The following is a 24,974-nucleotide window of genomic DNA, read 5'->3' on the forward strand; positions in this document are numbered from 1 at the left end:
GAGGGTGCCACAGCGGTGCAGGGTCTGCACAGGGTGTAAGACCTCGAGCACCTCTGCGAGCTCAGGGCCCTTCAGGTAGTAGCCTGCATTCTAATAGCAGAACCACCCCCAACAGCCATGAGATGGATGGCACCATGGCCACCTCAGAGCATCAGGGCACCAGGTCCCAGAAAACCTGGCCCTGGAAACGCAACGCCCTTCCCAGGCCTGCTCACCTGGGTCATGCCGCCCAGATGACCGATGCCTTTCCCTGTACACACACTTTCCCCCAGACCAAACCTCGGCAAAAAGTCCCACAGTCCTCTGACCCACAGGAAGCTGTGCTCTATGCAGCCCCCGGCAGAGCCTGCAGGGCACCTGTCCCCACCTTGGGAACCCAGACCAAGAAGAGGCCGAACAGAGCAACGTGTTTTATTGAACTCATGGATGAGGCACTGCAGAGCGGCCACAGCCACCTGCGGGATGGTGTCCTCACCACTCAGCCTGCACAGCAGCGCCACCCCCAGCCAGGAAGCCACATGGCCTAAGCCAGCACAGGAGGACCAGATCCAGGAGCACGACTGCCCACACAGGTCCAGAGCGGTAGCCGCCCCAGAGGAGGGTGCCCACCACCAGCCCCAGCCAGACCCACATTGCTCTTCACAGTAGGCTTCTTACAAAAGGATTACAGGGTGACTCGCACTTAACAACACTCTTCTTGAAAATTCATTTCAAAATAGAGAAGCTTTCCCTGAACTGCAAAAGCCATAAAAATGCAAAATACTTCTTTAGGAAAAACTGAGTCAAAATTAGACCTTGAAGTTCAAAACAGCAGGAAACAGTTTCTCCCCAAGGGAGCAGGTGACAGCCTAGCCAGGTCAGTTGTTCTCGATCTGCTCCAGGTCCAGGTCACCCTGGTCCAGAGGGAAGATGCCCTCTTCTCCAGCACTGTCCCAGTCACTGGGATCCCCACTGCTCCCGCCCTCACCCTCACCCTCACCAGCCTCTGGCTCCCTTGAGGTCCATGGGCTGGCGGGGCAGAGGCCAGCAGCCCTCAGGCTGCAGCCAGGTGTGACAATGCCCACAAGGCCCTGCGAGTGACATGGGGACAACACAACCATCTTCGCCTGGGTGTCATCCTCATCATCATCCTCGTAGTCCAGTGAGCAGAGGCTCTTTGAGTTCTTTAAAGTCTGCAACAGAAAAAACAAGCTGAACACACTTCAGCACCCTGCTTCGAGGCAGTACTCGGCCCACACCTGTGCCCTCGGGGCCAGCATCCTGGAACCGCTCTCCCTGTCCCTGCCTTGCCCTGTTGGCTAGTACCTGGGTGGTTCCCATGGTACCTGCTACAGCCTCACCCAGACCAAAGGCATCCAGCTTGCCAGGCTTGACTTCTGGTGAGACCCAGGTGCCCAGGGCACTCAGTGTGGGCTATGTCCTGGGGTTCCCTCTTTTCTTGCTTTTTTTGGGTTAGGAAGCGGGGCCTGGGCATTCAACCCAGGCCTTTCCACCAAGATATATCCCCAACCCTTCTCGTTTATTTTTTTTAAGACAGGGTGCTGCTAGATTTCCCAGATAGAGCTCCAAGTCACCATCCTCCTGCTTCAGGCTCCCACTGCTAGGATGATAGGTGCGTACCACCACACCAGAAAGCCAACCTCATACATGGCCAGGGAGGGGCCCATGCTCCCCATTTTCAACAACCTTCCAACAAACTTCCCTGAGGACAAGGACCAGAATGAGGAACAGAATGAGGACAATGCTCCTTCCAGCTGCCTTCGGGCTTTAGGCAGGGAGCCTTCATGTCTAGCCCTGGACTTCAACTCTTTGGCTCTCAAGCCCCGCCCCTCAGCCCACCCCACTCCCTCCCTGCCCCTAGAATGGTGAGGGTTCTTTATTTGATGTGGGTTGGCAGCCTAGAAGCAGCAGCGAGTGTGCATGGCTCTGCCTCTCACCCACAACAACACTCAGAAAGAGCCCAGGTGGCACAGCCTCAGCCTCTGGTGTGCTGTCTTCCCCCGCACACTCTGCCTGTCAATTCCACCTGGGTCTGCAGTCGCAGACCAAGCTCCCCCAACAGAGTCCTGTCCACTCTGGAGCAGTTCCCACATACCCTCTAAGCTGAGGTTGTACCACTCGCCCCTGGGTGTGACCTGACCTCGAGTCTCCTGGAGCCGCCTCTGAGCCTGGCCTCCTATTCCTTGTTCTGCAGGGCCCAAGCCTGCCTGCCTTCCCATGCACAGGCCACCTCAGCTCCTCCAGGCTCCCCCTGCTGGATGCAGCTTGCCCAAGCTCATGCCAGACTGCTCTGCTGAGCTACAGATGCCACCACAAGGCTTGGCCTGAGGGTGCAGGTGCTGAGGCACAGTGACATGGGAAGACTGTGACAGATCATGCAGACACAGCAGTGCTAGAACAGGGTGGCACTGGTCCTCATACCACTTGGCCCCCACAGCCCAATACCATCCTCCTCAGAGCTATGAGCAGCAATGGGAAATCTCTTCTCCTTCTACAAAGTTCCCGAAACAGTCTCACAGCAACATGAAACAAACAGGCACACGGTTCCAGGGAGGAGCACCTCCCTGGAAGCTGAAGTTACCTCCTTCCACGGGAGAAATGACAGTGGGTTTCTTTGTTGTTCAACTATCAAAAAGTAAATATTTGAGAATATTCTAAAGAACTAAATCATTCAAGGTATAACTGGTCACACTTTTTTGTCACATAATTTCTTTTTTCCAAACCAAAATAAACTTTATTATCCATGTCTCTCTTACATGCAAACTCCACATGGGTGGGAAGGCCAGGGTCATAACCAGAGTCCTGCAGGACGTGGGGTTCCCACAGGCAGTTCGGGCACTGGGCCCAGGAGTCACCACTGCCACGACTGCCACGCGTAACCAAATCAGGCACCATGTGGTGAGCAGCCCAATCTTAAATTTTGGTTCACAACACACAGGTCGCTCTGTGGACAAACACAAGCCTGAGCTTTGCAGGAGCCACCACCTGGACCTGTCAGCCTGCTGTCATAACACCAGACCTCCCAGACTGCAGCTGTACAGCTCTGGTGAAAACATCAGCAGCCTCAACAGCCTCAGCTCAAAACCTACAGTCAACACAGATGGCACGTGCAGCGGGGCGAAGAGAAGGACAGCCACAGCACTGTGAGGACAACAAGACCACACCACTGCCACCTGCCCCTCCTGCCTGTCTAGCCTCCTACTCCCAGGCTCAGCCCAAGGTCTGAGCCTGCTGCACCCATAGCCAACCAGACAGCACACAGGAACCCCCCTCCACAGGCTTGGCCCCAGCTGTGGGCCAGGCTCTGAACCCCAAAGAGTCTTTGGAGCTGTGTGCATGACAGTCTGTGGGCAACTGCCCATCCAAGGCAGTGCTAAGGCTCCAGCACCTATAGCTGGGTTCACTCAACAGCAATGAGCTGGTGATTCTGGGAGAAAATACACACCCTCCTACAGCCACCCTGACACACTTCACAAGTGCCCAGCCCAGCCAGCCATGCCTGTACCAACCCCTCACTCACTGAGGACTCTGGCTGTGCCAAGCTAAGGCAATTGCACTCCTCTGAGGGCACAAGTTCCTCTCACTGTGAGCAATACCATCCCCAGCCAGTGCCAGGTGGGGTCAGTGCCAGGGACGCAGGTTGCACGAGTGCCAGCCAGGCCAAGAAACAGACAGCCGGGCAAGCTCAGCACTTCCCCAGTTGCTAAGGATGCAAAAGACCTGTCCTGAGCCACAGGGGCTCAAGGAATGTGGCAGGATCCACACCTTAGGCAGGACAAAAATGGCCAGCTGTTCCCACAGGCACACACACGTGCTTTTCTGTGTGAACAGATGCCATGGACCCCCCACATACACCCCTGAAGATCTGCCTGAAGTCCTTGGGGTGCAGTTCACACAGGGAAAGGGGAAATGTGAGAACTTTTGATGAGGTGGGGCCAAATGCAGTGCCCAGGCCAATGTGGCCCTGCACTTTCCAAGCAGGGGCCACAGTCTTTGGGGATCTTCATCATTGAGACACTAGAGACACCAGACATGTCCAGGCACACCAGGAGGTCCCCCAGGGGGTCCACAGGCTATGGGAGGAGTGCCAGGCTCAGAGGCTGAGGAGAGACATCCAGTGCCAGGGCCAGGGATGCTGGGAGCACCACCCTCCAGAGTCCAAAGAAGCCCAGCCAGCAGGCCCCGTGAACATCTAACAGAAATGCCCAAAGCTCTTGTACTTCAGGTGTTCCAAAAATGCAGACAGCAACCCAGAAGAGCACCACCCTGTGACCCAGGGACAGATGTGCAGCCTACAGGGCACCAGAGGAGCCTGAGCACTGGAGCAGCGGGCAGTCAGGGCCACAAGGTGCAATTCAGCATTACAGGCCAACATCTGCCTTGAAAGCAGCCTCCATCCAGATGTACAGGATGCATGACCCTAGCAGACCACACCTACTTACTATCTTGTCATTCCATGTTTAGCTTCCTCCAATGTTGAATAAACTCTTCGGCTATCTCCTCTGCTTTAAGCTTTTTTTCTCCCCATCAATTATTTTGCTATTTAATTTGGGTAATAGCAATGGTGACAAAGCGTGTCAGCTCTGAAGCAGGAGCTATCACCATCCTGGGACTCAGCTGCGGAAGTGTTGGGCGCAGATGCTCAACATACCATACCCCACCCGGGACTAAGGACCACGCCAGCTTCCGCAATGCGCTACGTCCCTCTCCGAATTAGCCACCCCGTGCTCACTTCGTATTCGCCCCGTGCTGACTCTGTGGCAACCCCTGATTGACCACAGCTGGGTATATTAGCCAGAGCCCGCGTCCCATTCCAGCCCTGCCTCCTCGTGGCAGCCCTCGTGGCAGCCTGATTGGCCACAGTCAGATATATAAGCCAGAACCCGGCGTCAATAAAGTGGCAGTTCCTGTTACCACCTGAAGCATCTCCTGTTTCATTGGGGCTGCGCCGGTCACGGAAGTTCACGTACCAGGCCACCATCCCATGGCTGGATGTGGAGGGCTCCACAAGGCAGGTGGAAGTGGTGGGGTGGGCAGCCCCAGGGCAGGATGCCCCCAACGGTGCAGGAGATGGCAGTGTGGACAACAGCAGAGGGGTAGGAGCCTGGCTCCACTGTCCCCTGCAGCCTCTTGGGGGGAGCACAAGGCCAGCCTGGGCAAGCAAGTGAGACAACAGTCTCAGAGCAGAGTTTTAACAGGGCTTTTTGGTGGTTAGATGCTGGTCCAGGATGAGCGAGGGCCTGGGTCCCATCACCAGAACCACAAGAGAAAAAAAAGACAGCCAGGGATCAAGCTGGCTCTGCCCAGAGATGGAGACTCTGCACAGTGGCCAGGAAGAGGACAGGTCAGGAGATGCGTGTCGGCCTCACCAGGCAAATCTTGATGAGGAGGATGAGGAGCAGCTGTAAATTTTAGCCCCTTGGGTGGAGCTCTGAACACTTGTGCTCTTGATGTCCCTGCAGTGGTCTGAACTTGGCCCCTTCTAACTCACAAGCAGTTCAGACTCTGTAGTGTGTTGCCGGGAGGGGACCTCTGGGAGATGACCAAATGGGTCCTCCTGTGTGGAGGTGGAGAACCTAGCTAAGGTTCACTTTGTCCTTCTACCTCTTATGTGCACAATACTGTCCCCCCAAGGAGCACGGCAACATCTTGGAACAAAGACCAGGCGCTAGCCAGAGGAACTGTTGCCAGCACCTTGACCTTGAACTCCAGCCTCCTGGCTGAAAGAGCCTTGTGCAAGGGGCTGGAAGTTTAGCTCATCTCAAGCAGGCAGTTGTGAGTTCGATCCCTGGTACCGATAAAAAGGAAAAAGACAAAAAAAAAAAAAAAAAAAGCCTTGTACACACACTGCTGCCTGTAGAATTAGGCCACAGTAGCAGTCCTCCGGTGCTATGAGCTGCTAAGTGTTGGGGTTTTTTACTATCCACAGAGAGCAGGAAGAAAAGTGTTCCCAGTGTCCAGGGACTGGCTGCAGGAGGAGAGTCTGCCTCCTCCAAACTCTGAACACACAGCCCAGTCCAGGGGCCCTGGGTCCCCAGCCTGAGGGCGCACCTCCGCAGGCCACACCTGCTTCTGCACCTTCTCTTTTGGCCTCCCTGTGCTCTGCACATTCCCAGTCTTATCACAATTACAACTCTGCAACAGCTCTGCCTGAAAAACAGAAACTTCTAACTCTTTGCTGTGAAAATACTGGGCAGAGGGCTTTGGGCAGGTGGCACGGCTTGTCGCCCTCTGCTGATCTGCTTCAGTCTGCAAAGTCCCATACCATAGGAACCATGCTCCTCCTCTGGGCCTTTGCAGACCCACACACCAGCTCCCCACCCAACAAGTGGCCAACCAGCCCACACCATAATCCACTCTGCTCCAGAGCCACCTGAAAGTGAACACTGGGGAAGCCCACGCACGGGCTTCAGTCAGGTAGATGCCCAGCTCCTAAAGGCACCACTGCACAGAAGCGGCTTTTGGGCCCAGCCTGAATGCTCCTGCTGGGGGCAGGAAGACTGGGTCACACAAGGTGATGTGTTCCTCTCAGCATCCCTGCCAGTACCTCATTCTGGGAAAAGTGGGACCCACATAACTCCCCCAGAAAGGACCTGTGGCAGACACAGGAGGGAGCAGGAAGCAGGTCCTGCAGCACAATGCACCCCCAAGCGCCCACAGGCCCACAGCCCCAGCTGTGCTCAGTCTCCGGCATCCCTGACCCTATAGGTCAATGGGGCCAATGCCATGATGCTTCCTGTGACTGCCACGTAGCAGTTTGTGACTACTGAGGACCTGGTGTCTCCATGTCAGTCTTCCTGGTGATGGCATCAAAATTAAATGGAGCTGACAAGCTCAGAGGCGAAGAAAAGGAGAAGGGTGGTGTCAGGTGGAGATGCAAGGGGCCTGGGTAGATGACTGGGGTGGAGTGGGGGAGGAGTGGGCAGAGAACACATTCCACAGCAGTAGGACCGATCATCCACCTGGGCTCCCACAGAACCGTGTGAGCCCGGAGGTGTCCACAGCCAAGAGCTACTGCCCACCTCACAGCCCTCTGGGCTCTGGGACTCCCAGCTCCAGGTCCAGGTCCAAGCTCCTCCAGGAGAAACTCCAAGCTAGCAAAGCACACTCAGCAGCCGAGTGCTGCTCACTGGTCCCCATGCTCCATAGCAGCCCATCCCCAGTGGGGAACAGCATGCCACATTCTGGGACACGCCAAGTCCTTGCCTCAGCCACAGGTCACCCTCTGGGACACCCCTGGACCTGTGCTGACCCCAGTCACAACCATCCTGACCACACTCCTTCCTCCCAAGGGGTCCAGAGCAGGGCTGTCCCTGTCATCAGCATACCCCAGCTCCCCACCAAGCAGCCTCTCCCTCAGCCCTCTCCTGCCAGGAGAGCAGAGCACTGTCAGGGCTTCCTTCCTGATCCCAGCCCCCATCCCACAGCATGTCTACCTAGTGTCCACCAGAAAGAACCCTCCAGAGAACCAGTCAGCCCACAGGAGCCTTACCACGGCCCAAAGCAGGCCTCCACTAGGGACCCCTGCACTCCATAATTGGTAGCCAGGAGGGCCTGTGTGGACCCTGAGACAGACAGGGCTCACAGGCTACTCAAGCAGCTGCCCCCAGGACAGGCATGACACCCACCCCAAAGCACCCCACAGGGTGAGAAGTAGAGGCCCAAACTGCTGAGCTCTGCCTCAGTCTCTGCTGGATTCTCTTTGTTCCCACCTCCTTCCCCACCCAGCTTAAACACATGGAAGTGGCCACAGCCCTCCCCCGAAGCAAGCATAACAGGAACCCTGGTTGCCACTCCATGCTTCTCCTCTGACTCTGAAGAGTCATGACAAGCAGATGGAGAAGCACTGATAATTCCTTCCAGACCAAGATTCAAAAGCTCCTTCAAGGGTCAAGGACTGAACTCAGCAGCATAAGCGCCTGTCTGGCAAGCATGAAATCATGAGTTTGATTCCTGGTACAAAAAAAAAAAAACTTCCTCAAAAAGAACTGTCCCCAAGAGAGGCAGGGACATCCTGAGGACACTCCATGCCACACTCCCTAGGCTGAGTGTGGCTCACCAGGCTCAGCCTCTCCTGGGCTCCTCATGGTGTCTCACGCCACCCCAGCCAGGTGATGAGGGAGGCAGTCCCATTCCTCAGCAGAACCCACACTCAGCTCCTCATTCCCTGCCAGGGCTTGTCCCTAGGACTCGGAAGCCAGGCAGTGGGAACCACCCAGCACTGCAGAGGGGTGAGATTGGTTTCTCAGAAGCCACCTGCTGCCTGCCAGCATAAGGATGACCATGAGCACCCCCAGAAAGGACAGTGAATCCTCACCCGAGTCATCTTGAGAAAGTCCAAGGATGGGCGTGTCCACCTGGCATCCTTCTCTCGCCTGCGCTTGCGCCGGCTTCTTCTCCCACCCAGCACACAGGGCTGCGACCGGCACCGCAGCAGGCCATGGTGCCGGCCAAGCTCAGGTGTGGACGCTGGGGTGCTGCTGGCTGAGGGCGGATGGGTACCAGCTTCCATGAGGTGCTCCTATGAGAGGGACAGGCAGCGCCTCGAGGACAGTGGGCAGGGCCCTGTAGGACGCCAGGATGGGCCTGAGCCTGTACTGCCCTCACTGCTGTCCACAAAGCCACTGCTGGCTGACGCTGGCCAGGGTGCCAGGGGTGAAGTGGGGCCAGCAGGTGACAGGGCCGTACCCCCAAGGCCACTACAGCGCTGCAGTGTAGCACTCCCCGCACTGTTGCATCACCTCTTGGAGACTAGAGTCCAGACCTTGGAGCCACCAGGGCACCATGGCGACCAGCATCGGGCAAGCTCTTCTGGCTCCGACAGGGACCGACAATGCCGCTTGGTTGGCGGTGCTGTGAGTGGCCCTGTGCTCCCCTGGAGGTCCACAGCACTGCTCACACCCAGGCCGGTGCAGGGGTCCAGAGACTCTGGCTGCCACTGAAGACCCTGGGCCTGAGCAGCACCACAGGGAGCCAGTGGGAAGGGGCAGCAGGGGCTGGCAGCTGCCTGCCTTCTGCTGGGCCATCCTCCTCGAAAGGCCTTCCAGGGGCTCCTGTCCACTGAGGAGACAAAGCACAAGCAGGAAAAAAGACAAGTGTGTGGGGGCTGCCGCTACCCACCCTATGGGGCACAGGCCAACTGGCCTGGCTCCTACAGACCCTACTCTGTGGCACTCAGGCCCCGCACACAGATACAGGCACAGGTATCCAAATAAACCACCCTGGGTAAGCGACTGGCTACAGAGCTAGCTCCACTTCCCAAAGGAAGACACTCTTTTCAGGGAGTCATGCCAGTGTCACCTCCAGAGGCTCCTAGAAGCACCAACGAAGGGCCCTCACTCCCACTTTGCCTCCACTCTGTTCCCACCAGCGTCTCAGGCAGGCGCCCTCTCCACCGGATCCTTAGAGCGGCTTCTGACAGCCATGCTCCCCCTGCCACGGCACAGCAGGGCCCTGTGTCTGCTCTGCCTGGCTCAGATGCCCACCTGCCCACACACCAGGGTTTCCCACTGTCCACCTCTACAGAGATCCCAACACCCTCAGACCCCATTTCAACTGTGGCACAGAATGGCGATGGCTATAGGTGGCTGCAGGTCCTGAGGTGCTGCAGGTACACAGCAGTGTCATGTGTGGAGAGGCCCAGAGGAGGCCCCATTCGGCACCCCAGGAAGGCTAGACATCCCTGGGGTATCGAGCCCTAGTAGCACCCCCAGCCTCAGCAGCCCAAAGCCTTGGCTTGCCCATACCTGCCTGTGCTCAGGCCCTACCTGGTGCCCAGACCCCATGTCCAGCTGTTGAGGGCACTGCCCCCTGCAGTAGTTCACATGCAGACTCAGCAGTGTGCTTCTCCTCAAGTAGAGGCAGCTGGGCCACAAGCCTGGACACCCCCCAACCTGCCCTGGAGCAGGAGTCCAGGAATCTGAGTCTCTCCTGCTGCTTATGCAGTTACTGTCCAGCTGGGGACATGACGTGCACTCGGATGACACGTGTGACGTGTGATATGTGACATATGTGACACATGTCACATGTCACGCATGTCGTGTGCATCACGGGACACGTATGACGTGCACTCTGGATGACAGATGTGACATGTGACTTGACATGTGTGACACATGTCACACATTCCTTGTTGCTATACCCTCAGTTACAGGGGGTTTGACTAAAAGGTGGATGTGTATATTAAAGCCCCGCGTGATACCTAACAAAGGCAGCCAGTGAGCGCCATGCCCTCAGAATTGTTCCTAGTATTCAGTAATGCATTCCTCCTGCTATGACTCTGTATAAAAATGTATAGACACAGATAGCAAAACTTACTTCACTGCTGAGCTTATGAGGACAAGGCTGGAAGAGTTAGAGGTGATTGGTCCACCAATCCGACAGTGATAGGAAGTTCAAAGTATGCCCAAGCCTCATGTCTCAGCACGGTTGATAAATCAGAGTGCTGGAGCAGGGTGGCCCCTATACATGTGTCTGATGGGGGCAGACTGCAAGATAAGATCAGAAAACTTGGTGGTTGAGGAACGAGTCAAGCTGCTAATAAAAATAATGTTTCCCCAGATACATTACCACCCCTTGATGCTGCCTAAATCTCAGGGAGTTGGTCTGGATGCTCAAACTTCTGATATTCTAGAGGCCACTCATAAAGCCTTAAATGCTTCCAACCCAACTTTGGCTGAAGAATTGCTGGTTATGCATGGCACAGGGCTCCCCCATGCCCCTTGCCATTCCCACCAGTGTTTCTCTGGCTACACTGGAGAAACAAGATTACTTAAATTATAGTGCTGGTCCCCCTTTACAGTACAACCAGTAGGCTTCAAGGACTCTGTCTCCAAGGAGGTTTTCATAATGATACCTCCAACATTGACGTGGGGTTCGTTGCATTTACTAATTGGAGTTCCATAGTTAACCAGACTACCTCCCTTTATCCCACCTGAGGACAAGTATTTATTTGTGGAGGACATTTGGCCTATACTTTCCTCCCAACTAACTGGACAGGGATACATGTAACAGCTGTCCTGTTGCCTAATATAGAGATCCTACCTGGGGATGAGCCTGTCCCCATTCCTAGTTTAGATTACATCACAGGCCACTCAAAGAGGGTAATTCAATTTATTCCTTATTGGTAGGCCTAGAAATATCAGGGGCCTTAGGTATGGAGGCAGCAGGAGTAGGGGTTTCTGTCCAATCTTCCAGATTGTTAGTGACATGCAGGCATTATCTAGTACCACTCAGGTCATTCAAGACCAAATAGACTCGTTGGCTAAAGTGGTTCTCCAAAACAGAAGGGGACTAGATCTCCTAACAGCAGAACAAGTAGGGATCTGTGTGGCATTGCAGGAACAATGCTGCTTTTAATTGACTCCCTAGCTGAAGTAGCTCTCTAAAAATCGCAGAGGGCTAGACCTCCTGTTAGTTGAAAAAGGACTATGCTTGGCTTTAGGAGAGCAATGCTGCCTGTATGCTAATAAGTCTGGGGTGGTAAAACAAAATTTAGCTGAACTCCAAAAAGGCATACAAGAAAGAGAAAGACTAAGGTGAGAAACTCTGGGATGGACAGAACAAATGTTCTCCTTCCTACCATGGATGACAAACATAATAGCGACCGTAGCCAGTCCTCTTGTTATGATTCTGGTGTTAGTTACTTTAGGTCCCTACATAGTAAATAGGCTAACTGCATATATCAGGCATCAGATGCAGAGCATAAAATTAATGTCCCCTGAGATCTTTAGGTCAAAGATTTGACCTCAGTCACAACATCAGAGGGGAATGTAATAACCTAAGGCCCCCTAACTATCATGCCATGAAGCCTGTTCTGTATAAACCTGCCCGCTGCTTTCCCTCCTCTTCCCCCTTCAAATCTAACTAGGTTAAGTTTTAACTTCCTAAAAGGCCATGAAGCAAAGGCCTGAGGTAATAGCTCTTGACAACCCCTTCCTGACCCTGTAGCCCGTCACAAATTGTGTTAATTGCATTAGATTGTATTAGATTGTACTATTATTCACAAAAATAGTTGCGTTATATTTGTATCATAGCAATACCTGTAACTTGGCCTTACTGTCTGCGTTTTCCTATTCCCTTTGGATGACCTAATTGATATGTTAATCAATGCACTCCTCTGTAAAGAATTGTAAAATCTTACCTAATTGACATGTTAATCATTGTTACCCTCTACAAATAACAGTGGTGGTGCTGAAGTAGGGTAACTAAGGTTGTTAATTGCTATACTTCTCTATTCTTTGCTAAGAAAAATAAGATTTCTTCTTATCTAAACTTGCTTGTATGCAGAGAAACTTGCTTGTTAGCACAACCTTTACATGATCTTGCTCTTCCCAAGACGTGTAATCGCCCCGTTTCACCTCCAGCCCCTTCCTTACATTGTGTGACCAGCAGCTGTTTGTGGATTTACAAGATAAAAGCCCTAACTTAGATGTCAGGTACGCTGTCTCCAAATTGGCTCCTGGAGACTCGTCACCAGGCCTGGAAATAAAGCCTTTGCTTCCCAAATTTTAATTTCTTGCTTCCTTGGATTTTATACCAGGGTCTGAGTTATCACACCTTTTTTTTTTTATTTAAAAGGAAAAAGAGAAAAAAACAACAAAACAAAACAGTGTAAGGGTACAAGTAATACAGAACTACAAAAAAAAAAAAAAAAAAAAAACAGTAAGAGATGACCAGATAATAGATTACACACTATCGTCTTAGAAACAGTGGTTCAGGTCACAGGATCAAAGCATACAAAGTGAACATTCCAAGAGTGAGACTGCAAATAGTTGTGTTCAATGATCCAATGAAAAATATTAATATTGTCATCTATTTAACACACCTAAACGCTCTTGTTGTACCCTTTAGGGCACTTTTTTTCCCCTCTCTTTATTGCAAGAAAATTTACACATTTTGGGTTTTATTGCTCCCATAGATCTTATTACTTTTTTTTGTAAGAGAATAAAATCAAACATGATAAAACAAAGCTGTCAGTCAAAATCAAGGATAGACATAGCACATGATGTAAAAACAGAGTACAAGGTTATCAACAATGGTTACCATAATGCCTCTTGCTTCCTTAAAAAGAATTGTCTATCTCATTAGGTATTATAAAGTTAAACAAAACAGTAGAGAACAAGACCAATAAAACCTAAACATTGTAAACCTTAAAGAACTTCAAAAGAGGATAATAGTCAAACCAGAATGGGCATCATAGTGAATCTTATTGCCTTCAAAGTAGTTGCCTATACTCTGATACTTGATTCTATCATACAGAGCAGAACAGAGTCTAATCAGTCAAAACACGATAGTGGGAGTATTACAGGACTTCAAATCAAGTTAATAGGAAATCAAAAAAGTTATTATAATATATCCTGTTAGTTTTTTTAATTTTTTCCCTTAGTTTAAAAAAGAAATAAAAAAAATAATTTTTTAATGAATAAGGGAGAGGTTGAGATAAAAGAGGGCATAACAGCATAACAATACAGGTTAAAGCATGGCCCCCAGGTGAAGAAGAGAGTACTTTATTTGACCTACAGGAAGCTCAGCTGGGGTGGTGTTTCCTGCCTCTGCCAGAGTCACTCATCTGACACGAAGCCAGAGCCTGGCCCCCAGGTGAAGAAGAAAGTTCTGGGGCTCCGCTGGACTCACTCGACAGACAGGAAGCGGGACCCTGGTCGCCAGGTGAAGAAGAGAGTTCCCTGTGCTGGGGCAGGGTTCCCTGAATCCACAGACACACTCGTTCAACAGGAAGCCAGAGCCAGGCCCCCAAGAGAAGAAGAAAGTTCACTGGGCTGGGGGCGGTTCCCTTGCTCCACTGGACTCCTGGTCGGCAGATGAAGAAAAGAGTTCACTGGGTTGGGGCGGGATTCCCTGATTCTGCGGGACTCACTTGTCCGACAGGAAGCCGGAGCCTGGTCCCGAGATGAAGAAAAGAGTTCGCTGTGCTGGGCCAGGGTTCCCTGACTCTGCCGGACTCTCCTCTGACGAAGCCAGAGCCTGGCCCCAGGTGAAGAAGATAGTTCTGGGCCTCTGCTGGACTCACTTGACCTACAGGAAGCCAGCGGCAGGTCCCCAGGCGAAGAAGAGAGTTCGCTGGGCTGGGGCGGGGTTCGGTGCCTCCACCAGACTCACTTGTCCCACAGGAAGACAGAGCCTGGCCCCAGGTGAAGAAGACAGTTCTAGGGCTCTACTGAAATCACTTGACCCACAGGAACCCGAAGCCTGGTTCCCCAAGAAGAGAGTTTGCTGGCTTGGGCCGGTGTTCTTGCCTACGCTGGACTCACTTTTCTGACAGGAAGCTGGAGCCTGGTCCTCAGGCAAAGTAGAGAGTAACCTGGGCTGGAGCGGGGTTGCCTGCCTCTGCTGGACTCACTCATCCGACAGGACGCCAGAGCCTGGCCCCCGGGTGAAGAAGACAGTTCCGGGCCTCTGCCTGTCTCACTCGACCTACAGGAAGCCAGAGCCTGGTCCCCTGGCAAAGAAGAGAGTAACCTGGGCTGGGGCGGGTTTCCTGGCCTCCGGCGGAGTCTCTAATCTGACAGGAAGCCAGGGCCTGGCCCCCAGGTGAATTTAGCTCCATGCGTCCGCTGGACTTACTCAACCCATCAGGAAGTGGGAGCCTGAGCCCAAGCCAAAGAAGAGAGTTCCCTGGGCTGGGGTGCGGTTCCCTGCCTCCCCTGGACTCACTCATTTGACAGGAGGCCGGAATCTGGGCTGCAGGTGAAGATGACAATTCCGGGCCACTGCTGGACTCATTTGACCAACAGGAAGCCAGAGACTGATCCCCAGGTGACGAAGACAGTTTGCTATGCTGGGGCGGGGTTCCCTGCCTCCCACAGACTCACTCATCCGACAGGAACCTGGAGCCTGGCCCCCAGGTGAAGAAGAGAGTTCCGGACCTCTGCTGGACTCACTTGACCGACAGGAAGCCCGAGCCAGGTGTCCAGCCAAAGAAGAGAGTCCCTGGCTCCGGCGGGGCTGCCTGAATCTACGGGACTCAATCATCCAACAGGAAGCCACAGTCTGGCCTCCAGGTGCCGAAGACAGTTTCGGGCTGCTATGGGATTCATTCAACCAACAAGAAGCCAGAGACTGGTCCCCAGGCAAAGAAGAGAGTTCGCTGGGCTGTGGAGGGGTTCCCTGGTTCCCCTGGACTCACTTGTCTGACAGGAAGCTGGAGCCTGGCCCCAGGGGAAGAATAGAGTTCCCTGGCCTGGGGCAGGGTCCCCTGCCTCAGCCAGACTGACTCGTCCCACAGGAAGTCAGAGCCTGGCCCCCAGGTGAAGACAGTTCCAAGCCTCTATGGACTTACTGGACCTACAGGAAGCCAGAGACTGGTCTCCAGGACAAGAAGAGAGTTTGCTAGGCTGGGGCAGGGTTCCCTGCGTCCACCAGGCTCATTTGTCCATCAGGAAGCGGGAGCCAGGCCCCCAGGTGAAGAAGACAGATCTGGGACTCTGCCAGACTAACATGACCGACAGGAAGCCAGAGAATGGCCCCCATGTGGAGAAGACAGTTCCCTGCCTCTGCTGGACTCACTTGACCAACAGGAAGCTGGAGCCTGGTCCCCAGGGGAAGAAGAGAGTTTGCCAGGCTGGGGTGGGGTTCCCTGCCTCAGCCAGATTCACAGGTCCTACAGGAAGCCAGAGCCTGGCCCCAGGTGAAGAAGACAGTTCTGGGCCTCTGCTGGACTCATTTGACTAACAGGAAGCCAGAGCCTGGTCCCCAGGCTTAGTAGAGGTTTCGCTGGGCAGGGGTGGTGTTCCCTGCCTCCGCCGGACTCACTCGTCTGAAAGGAAGCCAGAGCCTGGCACCCTGATGAAGAAGGCAGTTCCAGGCCTCTGCTGGACTCACTTTTCTGACAGGAAGCTGGAGCCTGGCGCCCAGGTAAGACAGTTCCAGGACTCCGCCAGACTCACTTGACTGACAGGAAGCAAGAGACTGGTCCCCAGGTCAGGAAGAGAGTTCGCTGGGCTGGGGCACGGTTTACTGCCTAAGCAGGACTCACTCCTCCTTCAGGAAGCCAGAGCCTGGCTCCCAGGTGAAGAAGACAGTTTCGGGCCTCTGTGGGATTCACTCAACCGACGGGAAGCCGGAGACTGGTCCGCAGGCAAAGAAGAGAGTTTCCTGGGCTGGGGCAGGGTTCCCTGCCTCTGCAGGACTCACTGGACAGGATGACGGAGCCTGGCCCCCAGGTGAAGAAGACAGTTCCGGGCCTCTGCTGGACTCACTTGACTGATAGGAAGCTGGAGCCTGGTCCCTCGGCGAAGAAGCAGTATTGGTATTTTGTAAAAGGAACCTCAGTTGAGGTCCTTGATGTTTTTTTTCTCCTGATTAAACTGTTACATTTTTGGCGATAAAGACCAGGGAGATAGAGTGCCATTTTACAATATATTAGCAAGAGCACCTTCTGTTAGAATGGCCTGCGGCTGTGGATGCTGACCTTGGCTATCTGGCTGAAGCAGTGCTTGTCCAGGGCTTCCACCGCAGTTATTCTTTCATTTTTCCCTTTTTCCATTCTGTGTTCTTTGGAATGAAATTATATCCAGTTCACATTTACAGACTGGAGATTTTGCTCAATTTTCTCAACAGTAAAGGCTCTAATCATTTGGATTTTGCCCAGGATATCTGTCCCTTATCTCCCACTTATTAACTTTATCATTCATTGCCATCAGTCTCAATTCAAGGATATGCATTTTATATTTGTAGTCCACTGTTACCTTCTTTATTCTGTTGCTCATATTTTTCCAGTTAAGGATTCTGGACCTCCTTTTCTTGTTTTCTGTGTTCCTCTGAAATACTTCCATTAAGACTACTATATTAAATATGAATTTAAAGTGTTCAGAAAATTGTTTCGCACATGGAAAATGCCATATTACTGTTGGTCAATGATGTTAACTATACTGGCTAATGTCTGGCCAGGCTCAGAGACTCTCTCTCTCTCTCTCTCCCTGTTGCAGTGTTTCTGGATATGTAGCTATGATTTTTTTTTAGCTGATCTTATTTTTCTGAAGCTTTTATATTTGCATATATATTCACATGGTATCTCTTCATTTTATAAGCTAAAGCCATTTTTAAATTTATTTATGCATATCTAATTTAATGGCAAGTAATTGCTTCCTGGGCACAGTGGTGCATGTCTTTAATTACAGCACTTGGAGTTTGAGGCAGGAAGGTTGTTAAGTTTGAGTCCCTCCTGGTTAACACAGCAAGACTTGTCTCAGAAAAAGTAAATAAACAAATAAATAAATGAGATAGGGATAGAGCTTGCTGTGAAGGTACGGGGCTCAATCCTTAGAATCACAATATAATAATAATGCTTGACACCTCCAAGTGTCCTACAAATGTCATTATTAATTGGATTATAATTCTTGTGATACAGCACTTTGCCTCACCATACAATTATTTCCCATAGAACCAGAAAAGGAGGCATAGCACGTGTCTATTATTTCCTGCAAAGCTGGGCTATGCACAGCTACAGCCCATTGCTCCAGTTCCGATTTAAAGGAGTGTGGACTTTGACTTAAGAGCTGTGGATTTTAATTTTTAGCTCTGCTGCCCTCTGGCTTCATGCCTTGGCTAAGTCACCTATTTATCTGAGCCTCTATCCAACACACATATTCTCCATGGTTATGTGAGGTGAATGACACGAACTAACAGCTTGCTACCAACCAACAGGTGTACAGGTAGCTTGCCTATATCCACAAACTGTAGTCTTTTCTTTTTCAGTATTGGGGAATGAGCCCATGGCCTTTCAACTGAATTCCTCATTCCTTTACTTCAATTATGAGTCCCTCTCACTAAGTTGTCCAGTCTGGGTTCAAACTTGACACTGCCTGAAATTCCCAGAATGCTTGGATTATAAATATGTGCCACTATATCTGGCTTCATTATCACTGTGAAATTTTGATATCCCAGAGGATCTTACTAATTTCATTTCTTTCCAAAGAAAATAATTCAAAATGAGGACAAATAGAGGAAAATGTTTATTATAGCATCATTTATAATAAAAAATAATTTCCATGTTCAACAACAAGAATAGTGAAATAAACTATGGCATAGCTATATTACCAAATAGTGTTTCACACTTCAAATTTCCAGCCATTACAAGGTCATGAAATAAGAGATTAGGGACTGTATTATTTTAAAAAGCAAATGGAAGAGAAATAGAAATGGAACATTAGAGTGTATTAATCACCATTCTATTGCTGGGATAAATCATCTGACATGCACAACCTAAAGGAAAAAAAGTAAATTCCGGCCCATGGTTTCAGAAGTGATGATTTATGGTCTGCTGGCTCCAAGACAAATCAGCATGTTGGAAAAATGCTACTTACCTCAAGGCAGCAGAGAGCACAGCAGGGATGAAAAGGCCAAAGAAGGGACGTGGGACAGGATTTAACTGTGATGGCAAACTGATGGGCATGCCTACTGCAGGAGGCACGCAGAGCCCTCTCTGCTGGCACACAGGACAAGTCACCCCAGCATTGTCCCAAGGGTAGAGTATCAGAAACAGTGAACACAGGGGCCATGGGCATGCTCAGAAAGGATAGCTGCACCAGGCAGACACATCACAGGCAGCTTAGGCACTGGGTCTCTAGAGGGTTCACCATCACTGGGAACACGGGGAACATCCTTTGAAGGAACACCCCAGTGCCCTACTTTCTCTAACTGGGCACCATCTCCAGTCAGCCCATCCTGCTAATAGGCTCATTAATAAATTAATCTATCGATTTTATTAGTCTAATTGATCAATTGCCTCTCTTGGCACCCACCTCTGAACATTGTTGTGTGGGAGATCAAGTCTTTAATGTATGAGTCTTTGGGGACACTTCACCCTTAAAGTGTAACAGAGTAATAATTTCCATGTTTATGTAAAATTGTGTGTATGCATGCACGCACGTGTATGTGTAAATAATATGTTACCACTTAAAATCTAATTCTTATTGCGGTTTTTCATTCAAAGTGCTCAAACATCATGTTCTAACATATTAAACTATTTGAAAGTATGCCTTTTGGCAAATAGGATTGATTATCACTAATTTCATATGGTTCAACATAATAAGCAGTGAAAAAATATCATAGTGAATTTTCAGCAATGTGGGAAGAGTGTAAAATTCAATGAAATACATCAGTAATATTTATAGATGTTCATAAATACAAATATTATTTATGCAATATTATATACATATATATATATATATATATATATATATATATATATGGTCCTTACTATAAATGTATGCTCAGGTATACATAAAATAAGACAGAACAGGTATATTTCATACAGAATAGGTGTTAGCATACCTGAGTTTTTTCATTATAGTTTTCTGTAAGTTTTATAAGATCATGTGTTTTATTTATATATACTTATTATGTACTTATACATACAAATAGTCTAAAAACCCGTAAATTTTAAATGACACCAATTAAATCAATGAATTTTCTTTGAATTTAACACAGCTGTAATCACCTTTTAAAACACCACATTCCCTAGATAGACATTAATTATATTTTCATTGGTATAATAAATTCTCCCTTCTGATAAAGGCAGCCTATAAATCTTGGTAAATACATGCATTTCTTGTTTTTTTTTTAATAGAAACATTGATGCCTTTTTTAAGTCCCAAGCAAATGTAAACTTTACATAGTATCTGAGATTGTATCTTTCAAGGATTTTATAGCAATTCAACCCTTGTGCAGGTTTGATCTACTCAGGGAGGTCCCTGCTTAAAATTCTTTATGAAACTATGCAAACAATCATAAAATAAGAAATACATGGAACACATGAAGTGACTTTCTGTATTGAATCTGTTACTACCTAGCTGTTTAACCTTTTTTAACCTTTGGCCAGTCACTTAATGTTTTCCCAGATGGTGTTTGTTACAATTACCCCCAAATTTATCATCCTCAACCATGGTGGTCCTTGGCAGGTAGGGAGACAGGGGAGTAACGCTCTTGCCAGAGTGACCTACACCGAGACTCTCAGTAAGGCAGGCCTGGCAGATGAAGAAGGGTCCCTAGTGAATGGGCCCAGGTTATTATAAAATCTCTTTTTCCTTCTTTTGCCTTGATAATGAGAATGAAAACCAGACTTCTCTACAGATCCTTTTCCTCATCACTTTTATCTATTAATGGACAGGTATAACCAAGGTATGACAGGGATAAGCTAGTGTGCAAAATATTCTCTGAAAATTTTTCTTATTTTGAGGCTTGCCACTTCTCACTTGAGAGATTTCAGTCCCTACTGAGAAAAGCATGGAACAAAACCTTACGAGCCTCATCGTGTTCTGAACAAATTAGAGTAGTAGTTCTCCTTTTGAAACAACTTTGCTGACATTACTCTGTGAGACAGAGGGTTCTTTAATGTAAATAGTTTCAGAATCATGCATGGTATTTAAGACACACATGAATGACTATGTCATGGTGATCAATATTTTATTCACAAGTGTTATAAAATATAACACTAACTGGACAAAAACGTGATAACTTTATTGTTTCCCAGGAAGAAAAACTGCTGACTCTATACTGAGGGCAGGCCACTGTAGGGTTATATAAAGATATCAGCATCCCCTCTGCTTTGTGATGAATTTTTCTGTGGTGCATGGAATGAGGAACAACCATGTCAGCATTCCCAGGGTCTTAGGAATCACTTAGACTTGAACTGGGTTCAGTCAGGTACCAAGTGCAGGTATAATATTCTCAGCCAAATAGATTAAATGTGCTTTCTGATTCTGCCCATGTCATTGTCCCTCATGAGAGTCAGGGATGGCATAACTCCAAAGAGCTACATGGAACACCAAGCCAAAGTGAAAGGCCAGCTGACAAGTCCACATTTGAGTAAAAAGAGCTATCTTTAAATCATTCACTATTGCCAGGTGTGGTGGCACAGTATGGTAATCCCAGCACTCAGGAGGTTGAGCCAGGAGGATCACTGCGAGTTCGAGGCCAGCCTGAACGGCAGAGTGAAACCAGGTCTCAAAAAGACAATCAAGCAATCATTCTTACTCTGGTACGTTTTGTTTGGTGATAAGACTGATGCCAGTGATGCACCCTGGAGGCCAGTGGCTCACTAATGTGGCCTCCAGGCCAGCGACAGAGGGATCTCCTTGGAATTATTCCAGAATAAATTCTTGGGCCTCACCTTAACCAACTGAGTCACAAACTGGACGTGGGTGTCCAACCATGTATGTGATAGCTGGCCCACAAAGTGCTTCTTTTTCAGGAAAAATTTTGAAAGTCAATTTTCTAAGCCTGTTTTCAAAAACTGCATCCCACTCTCCTGTCCAGCCACTACTTTGTGGTAAAAAAAACACCAGGTTTACACTGGAACTGTCATCATCCTCTAAAAAATTGTGCCACAATCATGCTCCATTAAGGCTAATAATGGCTGTTTTGTGCTTCCTTAAAAAGTGCAAGCTTATCATTGTTCAAGCTGTATTATGCTCATCCCTAAGAGATGTCATTGTCTCTTATTTATAGCATGCATACACATATTACATTTCTGGGAGACAAAAGGGAAATATTTTGAGGAAGGCTCACCTTCCTCTAATATCCATCACCTTGTGCAAAGCTTCATTTTTCTCTCTCCTCAAATCTGATCCTTACCTTTTCAGCCTTGACCTTCATTCCCAAAGAGCTGACATCATGTGAACTATCAGATGGAGAATTCCATCATCTAATACAATCCCATATATTAAAAATCTAGCAGCAAAACATATATGAGAGTAAATAGGCAATTTAAAAATGTATAAAATTATCACACAGAAATCACTAGTTTTTATGTCTACAAATAAACTTTAGATTGTAATACATAACAGAGATGCCATTCATGACAGCAATTGAAAGATTAAAATACAACAAAAGTATATAAGAAATGTGAAAGAACAATGTAGCTACATAAATGATAACACAGTCACACATATCTCAGTTAAAAGACTAGAATTAATTTCAGTAGTTATGTATGAAAAAAATTTAAATACAGACAAGTGTGTTGAGGTCTCATTTGCATGAAAGAAAAGGGAACGTACATAAGTGAACACATCTTGTACGGTAAACACTTAAAAAAAATTCTTGGAAATAAGTAGAAAACCCAGGGTCAATTGTCTGTGAGGGAAACAAAGTGACAAGATCCAAGAAGGGGAAGATTTTTCACCAGTTTATGTTACTTTAGACTTGTGGACTATATGAATGTTACCTATCCAAAAGTTTGTACAAAAGTTGGAGAAAAGTACAAAATGATAGAATGTGGAAAAAGAGAATGTGAAGTCATTCTTAAGGCAACTTTTGAATATCTCTTTTGCTGTTTCATTCTTATTTAATAATGGACTCTTAATTCAGAGTCCATTATTAGATAACAGACATTGTAATGATAACCCTACTCTACATAACAATGACAAATATATATGAATTGGTCCTCTGGTTCTGCACTATAATCGAATCAGTTTAACAACAGTGTTACTTGAGATCTCCATTTACGTAACAGATTTACATAGCCAATGCCCTTGTTAGAGACCAGCACAGGTACCCTAACTCTTTTTAATCCTTTCATAATCTTTATGAGGTAGATATTGCCATCTCCAGATATGAAAATGGAGACAGTCACCTGAGGACACAACACTGTGAAGTGACATAGCTTAATCAAGGAATCCAGCTCTCAGTTTAGGCTTTTACACCGCCCACATGTAAATTATAATTTGACCTCTATTTAAAGATTACAATTGGTCTCTTATAGACAGTGCACATTTCTTGCTAGTTGCTCTTTCATGCGAGGTGTGTTTTTGTGTATGCTCTTATTTTAAAAACAGTGTTATTAAGACTCTTTTCAGTACATTTTGTGCATTTGTAGCAGAAGTTCAATATCACTTGTACTGAAGCTTCCCGTTGTTTGGGAAATGGTAGTGACACAGTTTCCAGCACTACTGTTGGTATAAGTCAGTTTTCAGTTAGAAGGTGACAATATTAAAGGCAAGAGAGTGGTTTATAACCATAAAGAACTTGGAGAAACAGATGATTAAAAACACTTGTCAACTTGTTAAATATATTTTTATTTCTTTACAGGATTTCATCAAGGGTCTTTCCATTTTGCTTCGGGGGACAGTACAAGAAAAACTCAACTGGGCATTTAACTTGTATGACATAAATAAAGATGGTTACATCACGAAAGAAGAAAGTGATGCCTCACTAACAGCAATTTTCTGAAAAATTCTTATTTCTTCAAAATGCTAATTGCAATCATTAATTTGAGTCATCTTTTCAGGAGATTCAAAATACTTTATATGAGGGTGAAACATTCAATAAAAAATAATTTAGAATTGATTCGAATAGTTTAGGTGACTCTCCAAAGAAAATATAAAGCACAACAAGATTATATCCTTGTTTCCCACTGGCATTTATATAAATACTGGGAAAGAAACAAATACTGGTTGAAATCAGATGGAAAGAAAATGTATCTAAACCATGTTAGAATATTTGGCCCCAAAAAACTTTTGCTCCATATGATTCCTATTGAAAACATGCAATTTTGCAATCATATGGACTGTGCTAGAAATTGTGTTTTATGGGAATGATCTAGTCATTCCCACAGAACGTGGTCTCTCCAAACACAGGATGAATAGGCAGGCTATCCATCCTCACAGGCTCAAGTAAGATGCTCAGAGCTCAGAGCTTATTACAGTGATTTAAAACTCATGAAGCAAGGGAAAGGGATGAGGTAGGTAAACCACACTTACAATAGGGTGCAAAGAGGGTTAGAGGAAAAGCTACACAATTCCTGAGCGTGCGTAATCTTCATATGGCCTGTCTTTCTACTTCACTAAGCTTCCCCAGAGATGTTTTGAACCAGGAGCTCCACAGTAAGAAGGTACCCAGGACCAATCATATGAACCTGCTCTGTCACTCAAACACAATTAAAAGAATGCCTGGTCACAGTCATAGATTGGTTAGCAGTCATGGGTTTTGTGTGGTCACAGTCATAGATTGGTTAGCACTCATGGGTTTTGTGTTTCTTAGGCAGAGGACACACAGGGTCAAAAAACAATGGGTACTGAGGGAGACTTCATGAATATTAAATGCTCCTGCCTACAGCACATTTTCCAAATTAGTGTTTCTTGTATATTTGGTGTAGACCAAGGAATATTAACCATCTCTTAGTCTTCACTTTCTTTCTACCTCTTTCTGTGTTTTGTATGTCTCATGAATGCTTCCTGTGCCTAACAAACTTCTTGGTAATTACCTACGTTAAAAACATCATACACATTTTCAGCTACTTTACAAATTAAAAACTACAGTGGTTGTAATAGATGTGAATACTGTCAATATTTACACGATCCACCTAATTCAAACTTTTTCAAAATCCAACCTGAAGTAAATCTACATAACTAAGAAATTAGATATGTTTACTCTCATGAGATCAAAAATGACAGGGCAAAATTAGATTTGGTTTTATTTAAAATGTTGCTAAAATGTTACAGTATATACCAGCATTAACTAGCATCCATATATAGTTTCATCTTTAAAATCACAGGGGAAAAAATTAAAATCCTAATTAACTTTAGCAATTATAATTAATTAGTTATAATTTGTCATATCAGCAATTCTAAATGCAACATAGCTCAATAAATTGAAATGGATAACTATTAGATATATGACTCAATAAAACAAAGTCTATGAAAACCTATATAAATCTGTGTAAATCTAAATATTAAACCAGAACATTTCTTTAATGACCATAACTGAATTCATCTTGAAACTAAGGTTAGAATTCTTTTTTTTGCCCTTTTCAAGACAGGTGTGTTAGTTACTTTTTACTTTGTCGCTGAGACAAAATACCTGAAGCCCAAAGTTGGGAAAGGAAAGGTTTATTTCTTACAGTTTTTTGGAGGTTTCAGTCCACACTCAGTTGGCTCCAAGACAGGCGGGCATGGCTGGGCTGCCTTTCATGGCAGCTGCAAACAGCAAAGTGGAACTGGCAAAGAGAAAAGACACACTTT

General features: G+C 47.7%; 1 protein-coding gene across 1 annotated transcript; it reads right to left on the bottom strand.

Annotated features, from left to right (window-relative positions):
- Positions 1–395: 395 nt before the first annotated feature.
- On the bottom strand, positions 396–8,718 carry LOC100729053 (protein FAM53A-like). The gene is made up of 2 exons (XM_013147290.2): positions 8,318–8,718; positions 396–1,172 (listed from the first exon to the last, which is right to left on the bottom strand). The coding sequence occupies exons 1-2, from the start codon at positions 8,510–8,512 to the stop codon at positions 858–860; spliced, it is 510 nt and encodes a 169-aa protein (XP_013002744.2). The 5' UTR covers positions 8,513–8,718; the 3' UTR covers positions 396–857.
- Positions 8,719–24,974: the final 16,256 nt, after the last annotated feature.

Source organism: Cavia porcellus, unplaced genomic scaffold, assembly GCF_034190915.1.
Source record: "Cavia porcellus strain 051 isolate PalLab524CR breed Dunkin Hartley unplaced genomic scaffold, mCavPor4.1 scaffold_18, whole genome shotgun sequence".
Classification (NCBI taxonomy): Eukaryota; Metazoa; Chordata; class Mammalia; order Rodentia; family Caviidae; genus Cavia; species Cavia porcellus.

Bases quoted from the DNA above. Each gene is read 5' to 3' on its own strand.
- LOC100729053 (XM_013147290.2), bottom strand. From the start codon at position 8,512: ATGGAAGCTGGTACCCATCCGCCCTCAGCCAGCAGCACCCCAGCGTCC. The intron at 1,173-8,317 runs GTGAGGATTCAC...TTTCTGTTGCAG, and splicing joins ACTTTCTCAAGATGACTCGG to ACTTTAAAGAACTCAAAGAG.